The sequence below is a fragment of the Budorcas taxicolor genome, chromosome 15 (assembly GCF_023091745.1).
Source record: "Budorcas taxicolor isolate Tak-1 chromosome 15, Takin1.1, whole genome shotgun sequence".
Lineage (NCBI taxonomy): Eukaryota > Metazoa > Chordata > Mammalia > Artiodactyla > Bovidae > Budorcas > Budorcas taxicolor.
In genome coordinates, this window is record NC_068924.1 from 71465275 (window position 1) to 71478565 (window position 13291).

Genomic DNA, 13291 nt, shown 5'->3' on the forward strand with positions numbered 1-13291 from the left:
CATACTTGTCATGGTTCACTTTTTTGCACCATCACCCAAGGCAGTTAGGCAATATTCTTCTGAAGAAAAAAGAGCTCCTTTAGAGATTAGTTGCCTTTCTGTATTTGAAAATTCTACTAAAATTTCAGTTAAATACTGTGGTACTGTAATAAGAATAAAAAGATAAATCAGTGAATCAGGGTAAATACCCCTGAATATACCTGCATCAGACCTTACCCCCAATGTCAACATTTGGAAGTATTTCCTTGTAAACTTTCACTTTACATAAATATTTTGTGTATTGTAACTTTACTGTTACTTTACTAAGTCACTTCAGTTGTGTCCAACTCTTTGTGACCCTATGCATTGTAGCCTGCTAGGCTCCTCTGTCCATGGGATTCTCTAGGCAAGAACACTGGAGTGGCTTGCCATGCCCTCCTCCAGGGGGTCTTTCCAACCCAGGGTTCAAACCCACATCTTGTGTGGTCCTGCATTGCAGGAGGATTCTTTATCACTGAACCACCAAGGAAGCCCCTTACTGTAACTTTGGTGATCTTAAACCTTATTATATATAAAAAATATTACTATATAGTTTTTATAGCCATCAATTCAAATGATTGTGTAAAGAAAATTTTCTTAGAAAAGATTGCTGGTAGAATGAATATTTTGATGCCTTTGATACAGATGACTAAACAATTCAGAAAAAGATTTGAGTGAATATACGTTGCCATAATCAAGATCTGTGAATATTCATTTCTCTAGTATTATCACCAGATAATACAGTTATCAAGCAATTGAAATAACTGCTAACTTTTATTGTTTTCTAGTGCACCATACAAAGCAGTTTACTTGTAATGACTCATTTAATCCATACAACCCTCTGAGATAAGATTTACCCATTTGATAGAAAAAGAAAACTGAAGGGATTTATAGAACGTCAAAGAGCTTGGATTTGAACTCAGGGAGAAATGGCCTCAAAGTTCATCCTCTTTATAGTCAGGTTACACTGCTTCTGTATTAACATTTGTAAAACAAATTTACTTAAAAATTTTTTACTTCTCTGTTATATCAAATTTCTGTATCCTATTTTAAGGATATTTTATTTCAGTTGTATTTTTAAAGTAAAAGTTTATGTAGGAATTTTGTCCATTTTGTTCGAATCTTTTAAAATTTTACATGAATTTTCTTTATACAATAAAATCTTTAAACTCCATCTGTCATATGTTAAAAATACTTTCTCTGTTTGCCTTTTTCTCTTAGCTTTTAAAAATTCCCTTAATTTACTATCTTATTCCTTTTGGTTTCTATCCTTAGATTTAAGATGTCCTTATAAGAAGGTTGAAAAAAATAGTCCTATTCTGGTTTTGTCTCCTATGGTTGGTCTTTAAATAGTTGACTCTTGCATATATACAGATCTTTTCCTACGCTGTCTTCCAGATATTTTATAGTTTCAGGTTTTACATCTAGACCTATGATCCATTTCAGGTTAAATTTTCTTTGTAATGTTAGGTAGGGATCAAAGTTCATATCCACATGGGTATCCACTTGTTCCAGAACCATATCTCAAGAACACTATTCCTTCCTTATTGACTCATGTATCAACTTTGCTCTGAACTCCAGACTCCTTTATTCAGCAGTTTATCTGACATCTCCACTTGAATGTCTGAAACACACTGAATGTCTGAAACACTAAAACTGCAGGCCAAAACTAAGCTCCATAACATTGTTCCAATTTGGTCTTGGTCTTCCCCATTTCTGTAAACGGTGAAGCCAGTAGTTCAAGACAGAAACTTAAAGTTATCCTTCGTACCTTTCTCCTCTCAGGGCAGATGCAATCTATTGACTAAGCTTACTGATTCTGTTTTTAAAATATACCCAGAATTTCACTATTTATCTTCATCTCCACTGCTGTCTTCCCTGGTGGCTCAGCTGGTAAAGAATCGACCTGCAGTGCAGGAGACCTGGGTTCAGTCCCTGGGTTGGGAAGATCTGCTGGAGAAGGGAACCCACTCCAGTATTCTGGCCTGAAGAAGTCCATGGACAGAGGAGACTGGCAGGCTGCAGTCCAGGGGTCTCAAAGAGTCAGACACAACTGAGCAACTTTCTCTTCACTTCCACTGCTATCTTATCCAAACCATCATTATCTTTTATCCAAACCATCATTATCTTTTATCTAGATTATTTCAGTAGCCTCCTAACTAGCTTCTGTTTTTTGCTTTTATTGCCCTACACTCTACTCATATTGTAGCAAACAGTGAGATTATTATTAAAAATCAGATGATGTTATATGTCTATTCAAATCTCTGCAGTGTCCCTCCATGTCACTCACAATAAGAGACAAGAAAATGGAGCAGAAGGTCCTCCGTGACCTTGTTACTTTTCCTGTCTCATATCTGTGAGATCGTTCCATTGGTCATCCTCTTGTAGCCTCACTTGCCTCCATGCAGTTCCTTGAACGTGGTAGCTGTGGTCCCTCCTCAGGACCTTTGCATTTTCTGTTCTTCGTGCTTGAGATGCTTCGTCCCACTAAGATTCTTGCTAGTTTGTGCCTCATCTCTTAAAATCTTTTACAAATACTAACTTCTCAGTGAGTCTTTCCATTACTACTCTATATGAAATGCCACTCTCTTCCCAACTCTTAGTACTACTTACGTCTCTTCCCTGCTGTTCTTTCCTTTATCACATTTTACTCACAATTGTGTGACATCCCCACAATTGTGTTACGTGAGACTATAAGATCCACTGAGGCAGAGGTTTATCTTTCTTACTTTCTGCTATACCCCCAGTGTGAAAAACAGTATTTGAAACACAGTGAAAACAATCACTCAGTAATTATTTTCTGACTGAACTAGAAAATTACTCTTTTTTCCTAAAATGCTAACCAGTTCGCCTGAATACAAGATATTTGCCCAACTATCATTCTAGTTGTAGGGATAATCATGATACTTTGTTTCCTTATGGAAAATATAAAGACACTTAATTTAAGTATGGAATTTAATTTTATATCTTGTAAACCTCTAAGTATTACTTTAAATGTAACTTGAGAACTACTCACATCAGACCTCTTTAATCTGGAATATTTTGTAAACTTTGGCTTGGTGATAGTGAGATATTTGTGATGACCTAACAGCCTCAATCAGAAGCAAGTAGCTGATAAATTATAGGTGTTACACATTCTAATATCTCGTGATTTATAGTCTATGGAAACTTAAATAGAATTTGTATGCTGCTGTTGTATGAAAATTGTAATTATGTTGAATTGGTTCATCGTTCTTTTCAGGTCTGCTGTATCCTACTTTTCTGTCTAGTCATTCTTTTAATTTTGAGAGTTTGATATTGAAACTCCAACTAAAAATCTTAATTTTACTACTTATAAATAACAATTGTAACATATAGTGGAACTGTGGAACTTTGTTCTGTATTTTCCAAGTCTTTTGTAAATGTATCATCATACTTTCATGATTTAAAAAAGAAAAAAATTATAGGTATTGCTTTTCATGGAGATATACTGTGCAGTTTGGACATACAGCATTCTTAGATCTTTTAAAATATTTTAAATGATAAAATAAGTTTAGAATAAATGGTTTGTACATAGCAAATACTAAGCATAGGCATATTTCCACTAAAATGACCTCAACTGGATACTTTGAGCTGCTTATAAAAACAGTCTCACAAAACAATTGGAAAATAAAATTTTAAGACTATTCACAATAGCATCAAAAAAGCAGGTATCTAGAAATAAATCTAAAGGGAGGTGCACAAGATTTCTGTTATGAAAACGTTGCTAAGGGGAAAACCTAAATGAAGGGTTGTGTATTGACACGTCATGTACATGGATTGGAAGATTCAGTATTGTTAAGGTGTAAGTTCTCTGGTGGCTCAGAGGTTAAAGCGTCTGCCTCCAATGCGGGAGACCCGGCTTCAACCCCTGGGTCAGGAAAGATCCCCTGGAGAAGGAAATGGCAATCCACTCCAGTATTCTTGCCTGGAGAATCCCATGGACGGAGAAGCCTAGTAGGTTACAGTCCATGGGGTCACAAAGAGTCAGACACAACTGAGCAACTTCACCTTACCTTACCTTCACCTTAAGTTCTCTTTAAGTTGATTTATAGGTTCAATTTCATCCCAAACTCCCAGCAATTGCATGTATGTGTGTGTGTGAATTGATGAATAGTTTCAAAAATCTACATAAAAATGGATCTTAGAATAGCACAAAGATTTGGGGGTTAGGGAAATAAAAACAGAGTTGGAAGACTTATCAGATTTTGAGATTTACTGTAATTAGTGGAATTGGCACAAAGATACTCAAATATACAAGTGGAACACAATAGAGAAATTAGAAATAGGCTGATTTATGACAAAGGCCCACCTGCAGTTTAGTGTTTTGGGGGAGCTCTGGGTTTTTCAGTAAGTAGTAATGGAGTACTTGGATATCCCCTATGGAAAAATAAATGAACCTTGACTCCTGCCTCATGCTGTGTACAAAATTAATTTGAGGTGGATCATGTACCATAATGTGAAAGATAAAACAACAGAACTTCTTGATGAAAACATAGGAGAAAGTCTTTATTACCTTATAGCTGGCAAAGATTTCAGAAAGCACTAACTACAAAAGAAAAAAATATATAAACTGAACTTCATTAAGATTAAGAGTTTCTGTTTATCAAAAGATACCATTAAGAAAATAAAAAAGCCAATGACAGACTGGGAAAGATATTTGCAATAAATATGTCCAACAAAGACTTCATGTCTAGTATATATATAAAGAACTCCTTCAAATTAATAAGAAAAAGAAGACAACCCATTTTTTTTTAATGGGGAAAACAACAGCACTTCAGAAATAAGGGTACCAAAATGGCCAGTAAGTATATGAAAAATGTTTCAATATTATTACTGATCAAGGAAATGCAAATTAAAATCGCAGTGAGATGCCACTTAAGCATCTTACTAAAACAGCTAAATTTTAAAAAACTGACAATACCAAGTCAGTGAATTCTCACACTTGCTTGTAGAAGTATTAAGTCTGTATGTCCATTTTGGAAAACTGTTTGCTTGGATCTCCTAAAACTAAATGTATGCCTATCTTAAGATCCTCTTCTAAATGTATACCCAAGGAAAATGAGTAATATGTCTATCAGAAGACATTTACAACAATGTTCGCTTCATAGTAAATGTATCTGTGGCAGATCAAAAACTACAAGCCATCCAGTAACAGCCTATCGGTAGGAGAATGGATGGACAAACAGTGTGGTGTATTCACATGTGGATATGTTACACATCCGTTTTCTTAAAGAAGAGTGAACATACACCCAAAAAAGCCTTACAGGTGTGGTTGAGTAAAAGAAGCTACAGAAGGGTACAAGTTACATGCACAAGGGAACGTGCTGTTTGATTCTATTTATGTGACATTCAAGAACAGGTGGCAGTAATCTGTGGTGATAGAAGTCACAGCATCATTATCTGGAGTTGGGGGTGGGGTTGCCCAAGGGAGCCTCTCAGGGTACTAGAAAAGTTCTAAATGTTGTATATCTTTAGATGAGTGGTGGTTACAGCTGTACAGTTAAGACTAATGTACATTACACACTTGATATAATTTATCTTAGTAAAAAGGTAAAAAATAAATTTATGTTAAATAGTTTAGAATTAGCTGATGTAAATAAAATGGACAGCTGGGGTAACTTTTATAGGATAACCTAAAAAAAAGCCAAAAGACATACACTGTAAAGGTTTTGTAACTCTCGGAAGATATTAATTCATTAACATTTTACTGATTTTTCTTTTTTTTCTTTTCAGCCCCTGACCTTTTTGAGCCTGGGAAATGCTTACCTTGCTCTGAAGAATATCAGTGGGGCACTTGAGGCCTTTAGACAGGCTTTGAAATTAACTACCAAATGCCCAGAGTGTGAGAACAGCCTGAAGCTGATTCGCTGTATGCAGTTTTATCCTTTTCTGTACAACATCACCTCTTCTGTTTGCAGTGGTAAGCAGCCGTTAATCCCAGCCAAATAACAGGTTCAGTTGGGATTCCTGTTTTGATCAACAGGACACAGAAAATCATTTTCCTAATTTTCCCAAGTATTTTACTTAACTAGCATAATTCTAGATATATAGAAAAGAAATTAACTCATTGCTTTCTATATAAATACTCTGAAGCATTTAGCTTATTAGTTCTCTCCCAGAGCTCTAGTTTGAGGAAGGCTGATTAAAGTATATTATTCAGTTGGGATTGATTAGCAGTGAGGTTTTTTTTTCCCTCTCAAAATCTCTGCTTTCCAATAATTGATATTTATGGCAAAGGAAATTTTTTTCTGCCATGAATTCAAACTGTGTCATGAGATTTGAAGCAGTGTTTCTATCCTCATTCACTGAGATACAGCCCCTTGTCTTTGAGTGAAGGTGATGCAGACCTTTTCTGCACCTTTAAAATAGTCACCTGATGTGAAGTGGCATCTGCTGTGCATTCTTCTACTTTCTCCCACCGCCACCACGCGTATATAGACATACATGCACTGCAGAAGTGTATCTACCTGGGTCAGAAGTATTTGAGTTAGTATCTAAGGTATTGTAGATTTATCAATTAGAACTCCCTAAGAGTTCCATGGTATTTTTTTTCTTCAATACTTTTTATTGAAGTATAGCTCATTTACAATGTTGTATTAATTTTTTCTGTATGGCAAAGTGATTCAGTATACATAGGTATATTCTTTTTTATATTCTTTTCTATTTATGGTTTATCATAGGATATTGAATATAGTAGTTCTACAATATTTGATTATTTACTTGCTTAATCTTGACTGGGAAGAAAAAAAATGAGTTTAACTTGAATTATGAGTGGTGCAGTTTATATACATATGGATCCTCAGTACCTTGCTTTTGTAGAGCACACAGTAGTTGCTCTGTTAATGTTCAAATTTGATCCAGTATTTGACCAGAGGACTAGTCCAGCTCTTTCTAGCAGATTTTTTTCTAAGTGACACACACTTTATTAAGTAACTTGTCTAAAAGACATCAATAATTAGCAGATTTGGCATCCAAATTGATTTTCTTGATTCACTTTACCACACTGCCTTAGGATTTTAATGGAAGGCAGTTGGTCGTTTTAAATATCAAAGCCTAGTTTTCTGGTGAAGAAACAAAAAAAAAATCTCTCAGCAGCATAACTCCAAGGTTCAGTTGCAGATCAGTGTTGAGCGCTGTCTAAACTACAGTAGAGTTTGTATGTGACTGCTGATGCCCTGAGACAGTGTTTCAGCAGGCAGTATAGTGCAGTGGCTCGGAGAAGGCAATGGCACCCCACTCCAGTTACTCTTGCCTGGAAAATCCCATGGAGGGAGGAGCCAGGTAGGCTGCTGTCCATGGGGTCGTGAGGAGTCGGACATGACTGAACGTCTTCCCTGTCACTTCTCACTTTCATGCATTGGAGAAAGAACTGGCAGCCCACTCCAGTGTTCTTGCCTGGAGAATCCCAAGGACGGGGGAGCCTGGTGGGCTGCCGTCCATGGGGTCACACAGAGTCGGACATGACTGAAGCGACTTAGCAGCAGCAGCAGCATAGTGCAGTGGCTAGTGCTAGAGTCATACAGATTCATGTTGGAACCCTGGTTCTGCCATTACTGTCCTTCTATTCTCAGTAAAGTATGTCCTAATCTATAAAATGAAAGACAGTAAAATCTCATATACTTTTGGGAAGAATTAAATGAGATTATTTTCACGGAGTAGGTCTTACGTAAAAGTAAGCCATCGAAATTCATGATGAATGCAAAATATGACTCAAAAGGTTAAGAATCTTCTTGCATAATACTAGAAAATATATTGTGGTCTTTAGAATGTTGTGGTCATCCAAGGACTGCCTTATAAACAGATTTTCACTTTTTTCAATGAGCTGCTTATATTAATAGGTTATTTCCTGTTTTCTTTACTTACTCTCATCTCCCTTACCTCTCTCGATTCTTTTCTGTTACTAGGGAGAAGGGTTTTATATGTATATAGGGATAACTTTCCTGAAAGCCTTTTCTTTTCTTAGCATTTTAGTTCATTTTTTGTGTTTTTTTTTTGCCACCCTGAACAGTATGTAGATCTTTCCCAGCCAGGGATCGGACCCATGACCTCTGCAGTGGGAGCATGGAGGCTCAACCACCGGACCACCAGGAAAATCCAGTGTTTTAGTTTTTTGAAATTTATTATTATTTTATGTCGCTGATGTCAAGAGAGGAAATTAGTTGTCTTGAGCATTTTCCCCCAGAACATGATCGCACCTAGTTCAGGAACCTATTATCTTGAAACAGATCTTTCTTAGTTTATTCCAAGAAGGATCTCAGATCTTTCCAGTTTTTTCCAAGAATATTATTGGATCCAATACAATAACAATAGAATAGAATAATTTGACTTGGGAAGAGAGAATACCGTTTTTAATTCTTTCAGAGAGAGCTCGTTTAAAAAAATTATTTTAATTAAAAAAAATAGACCTTTTTACATTGCAGTTAATTGGTTTAGAAAACAATCCAGTGTCTTTTAACTCCTAAAAAAATACTATTACCCCTAGTGGAAATGTATGCTGTAGCATTTTCTAGGTTTAAAAACTCATTAATAATACTGAACTAATTTCAGTATTAAAGTTTTCTTTGACAGTGTTTTTGTATTACTTGTTTCCACAATAATCCTATTTATTGATGGTTGCTTTGCCAAGTACCAACTTGGAAAAGCTGAAATTGAAAGATGCAAACACCTCTAATCAAAATGATGAACTTATATTTTAAAACCTAACAGTTGCACTTATTCCAGTTAACTCTGAGCTTTACTAAATGCTTAATGAAAAAGAAGGCAAGATCTCTGAGTAATGAATAGCATTTCTTTACCTTCAAATGATTCTGTCTACCCTTTACTTTTTCATTTTTGCAATATTGAAAGAATCTAAAGTTATCTTACTTATTTGACATACTGTCTGTCTAAAGGTTTTACTATGACTGTACCAAGGTCTCCAGAGACAGCAAGACTTGTGATTCTACTTCCATATAATAATGAAGGAATTTGTATTGTAATTGAGTTTTTTGGGCTAAGAATTTAAGCTGTCCTAGTCACCCTTTCCCAGCTTATAAAATTCTCTTATGAAAGTCTGTTTGAAAAGCTACCAATCTGAAAGCTTTTCAGGTAAGTTTTTCAAGATCAAAAATAGTTAAATGCTCTTGGAAAACATTTTTTAAAACTATTTTTCTGACCACTATTATTAATTTTCCACAAATCATTTTCTTTAAAGATCCACATTAGACACTTTTTCCGTCAAGTGGAATATATAGTGTATAATCTCTTGGGTAGTATGAACTAAATGGTAAAATTATCAGCAGTCTTTTAACATCAGCAAGTATTTTATTGCTTTTCATATATAATCATGGACATTTTTCACACAGATTTTCAGTGTGTATTTTTTGTAATATGTGCACAGGTAATAATATTTAGCTTTGAATACTGATTCATTCTGCTTAAAAGTACATTATCATTATGCTTACACAGTTTTCCTGCTTCTAAAGACTATAGCTAACAGTGTGACATTTAGTGAAAAATCACTTATCTGACAGTTTTCCCAAACTTTGATTAATCTAAAGTCATCTTGAAAGTGAAAGTGAAGTCGCTCAGTCGTTTCCGACTCTTTGCGACCCCATGGACTGCAGCCTATCAGGCTTCTCCGTCCATGGGATTTTCCAGGCAAGAGTGCTGGGGTGGATTGCCGTTTCCTTCTCCAGGGAATCTTCCCGACCCAGGAATCAAACCTGGGTCTCCCGCATTCCAGGCAGACGCTTTACCTTCTGAGCCACCAGGGAAGCCTAAAGTCATCTTATTTGCTGCCATTTATTAGTTGCATGTGTTCTTATAGCAACTGCTTATCATCGACGTCTCTCTCCTTTGAAGACTAGTTAGTAAATCCTTGTCTTTTATAGGTATTTTACATTAACATTACAGTTTCAAGGATCCTGGAAAGGAAAACATAATAGATTATTTTTTTAATTGTCCACTCTCAAGTTAAGAGTGAAACAGAAGCTAGTGCTTCCAGCTTTGATTAAGCAATTTATTTTGCTAGTTTGGAAATCCATACTTTTTCCCACATTTATTGGTTTGTTATTTTATAGTTTAACTTAACTAGAACTGAATTGGCCACTTTAACAAACTCTGTTCAATAACAGCATGAAGTGAAGTGAAGTGAGGTTGCTCAGTCGTGTCCTATTCTTTGTGACCCCGTGGACTGTAGCCCACCAGGCTCCTCCGTCCATGGGATTTTCCAGGCAAAAGTACTGGAGTGGGTTGCCATTTCCTTCTCCAGGGGATCTTCCCAACTCAGGGATCGAACCTGGGTCTCCCCCATTGTAGGCAGACGCTTTACTGTCTGAGCCACCAGGGAAATCCAATAACAGCATACTTGGCCTTTTTAAAAGTAAAATGGGATCTGTCAAACTTAGCATGGTTTTGAATATAAGTAAGTTCTCATGAGTGGTCAACCCTAAAAAAGGACTTTTTTTAAAAAATGAAAATAACAGTGTCTCACAGAAAATGAACTTTCATGAAGCAGTAATTATTATCTTCTCTAATGTTGAAAGATGGAAAATAATTTTAATAGCAGTATAAGCAAAATGTGAATATTGTATCTGTAATATTTATGATAGTAGATTTATTACTCCAGACTTCTTCATTCTTTAGCTTCACTAATTTGAAAATTAAAAAGTTATATCTAACAGAGATGCTTTCTACTACCTAAGCAATATATGTTTTTCTGTTATTATATCTCTGATATGCATAATTTTACTTTATTTTTAGTATTCTTCATTCAGTATTGTTTTTCTTATACTAGAAAACATAAGACCGATGGTAGGTTATGTTTATTAGACTTCATTACATGCTTATAAGTATGCCACTAACAATGGCATTATTAATAGTTGAATATAATTTAAACATCAGCCCCTAATTTCTGATTGCTTATCTTTTCTTAGTTTACTGAGACACATGCCTACTTAAAATTGTTGGCCCAGATCTTTAGAAAGATAAATAAATATTATACAGAGCTCAGACTTTAGTATTTAACTAAGTATTCTTAGAATTTTTATATATGTTTCTCTATAATATGTATTTGAAAGCTTGTTCCGTTATAGAAAAAAAAATAGAATTTCCAAATCATGTACATGATCTTTTTCTTTTTAAAGATTTTTATTTTTTAATGTAGGCCATTTTAAGTCTTTATTGAATTTGTTAACAATATTGCTTCTGTTTTATGTTTTGACTTTTTGGCTGTGAGGCATGTGGGCTCTTAGCTGCCCCACCAGGGATCAGCACCTCCTGCATTGTGAGGTGAAGTCTCAACCCCTGGACTGCCAGGGGAGTCCCTACATGAGCTGTAATATCTTTTCCAGCATGTGAAAGAATTATCCTGTGTTGTCTTTACAGTGTTCCTGTATTTTTAGCATCTCTTTACTATTTACCTAAATCTTATCTCCTTTGATAACTTGTTCCATTGCCTGCTTTAGTTTTAGTTTAGTTTTAGCCTGTGATCTCTACCTAAATTTCTGTAGACTTATATAACTTGTAGCTTAAAGCAATTTTACATGGAGTTCAGAATTTGAAGAAAAAATCCTGCATTTTGCTGCCCTCCTGTGGGCTATCTGAGATATGCTACCAGCAATTAAGGACCCTAGCTTTATCACATTCTTGATGAGAGTTAGTGACGATATATGCTCTAAAAAAGAAAGAGATACAGTCTGAAACACATAGTTTTTAAGGTGTCTACATTTTTATATTTCTTTACTTAAAAGGCTTTAATTATTTTGTCACCAAACAGTCCTTTGTATCTATGTGATGGTGCCAGGGAGGATAAGAAAGTCCCCTTTTTATGAATTGAGAAGCAAAGGTGATGATTTACTCAAGTCAAAGAGCCAGTCATGGTAGCATGGAGACTGAAATCTGAGTCCTCTGCCTTCCAAGGCCTCATGCATAATTCTTTTATCCCCAAGTCATAAATCAGTACACTTCAAAGACTGAAAGAATTCATATTTGTAGATTCTTGAGTATTTTATGAAAGTATAATCACTGCATTTCTTGTATCACCCCTCAAGAGAGATACATACATCCCCATATAAAACTTGGATCCGAGCTGTATTATGGGGGACAGTCATAATGAGCCCTAAAAAGCACACCTAAAATGGTCCCTTTCAGTTTAGCATGTCACTTTGTTCGCTTCTGAATTTTGCATCATTAGATTGCTGTATAACCTTGGGCTTCACAGAGAAGATCTGGTAGCTGTACTTGTGGTACTATTTAATGAGACAGTAAAGTCTGAGAGAGGAGCCGGCTTAGGGAGAAAAAGAAGTTTGGTTTTAAACACGTTAAGTTTCAGTTGCCTGCTGAATGTTTAAATGAGGGTATCGGATAGGCAGTTGGATGTATAGCAACTGCTTATCTGTTGGTATGCACAGCTGTCATCGTGGTCAAGGAAGAGCCCCAGGCTAGACATGAAAATTTGTGAGCCATGGACCTGTGAATGTTTTTAAAATCACAAAATTGGATGATGTTACCTCAGTGATTGTATAAAAGGAAAGTACATCAATGATTAATTACTTGGTATTCCAGCTAACATTTAGTGGTCAAGAAGAGGAAGAGCAGTACAGGAGTAGCCAGTGAGATAAGAAAAGCAAGCAAGTATTCTGTTCCAGAAGCCGAGTGAAGCAAATGTTTCAAGGAGTGGTGAATTATATTATCATCATTCTTACGTTACGTGGGGGTATCCTATGAGCTTGAGTTGGATGAAGACAGAGTAAAGCATTGGGTTTTGGAACACAGAAGTCACTGGCAGTCTTCTCAAAGTTTTTTTTAATGGTTTGTGGAGGAGATGAGGAGGTGGAGATAGCAACCCTTCCAAGAAGTTTTGCTATGGTGAGGAGCAGAAAAACGAGGTGGTTGCTGGACGGGGATGTGGGGTCGAAGATATTTGGTTTTGGTTTTATTGTTCTAAAAATAAAAGGTACTGCATTGTGTTCCTATAGGAGTGATGCAGTAAAGAGGAAGTAATTGAAGATGCAGAAAATATTATAAAAGCAAAGCTCTTGAATAAACAGAAGGGGATGGGACCCAAGGCACAAAGGTAGCGTGGAGGGGGTCCTTAGATAGGAGAAGGTACAGCGTATAGGTAGAGATACCGGTATAGTGAGACCTCTGATTACTTCTCAGTGGAATAAGAGGCCAGTTGTCAGATGAGTATGAAGGGGGACAGAGGAAATTGGAGATAACATTGAGAGAGGAAGGGCTGAAAACACTAGACTAAAAATGTGAGTTGACT

The 13291-nt window shown here is 35.9% G+C and overlaps 1 protein-coding gene across 2 annotated transcripts in view; it reads left to right on the plus strand.

Annotated features, from left to right (window-relative positions):
- Window positions 1–13291, plus strand: part of TTC17 (tetratricopeptide repeat domain 17) — a 125581-nt gene that overhangs the window by 46202 nt on the left and 66088 nt on the right. For both annotated transcript variants that reach the window (XM_052652319.1, XM_052652320.1), the window contains exon 16: window positions 5773–5959. In XM_052652319.1, the coding sequence (XP_052508279.1) occupies window positions 5773–5959 (187 nt within the window). The remainder of the gene's footprint in view (window positions 1–5772; window positions 5960–13291) is intronic.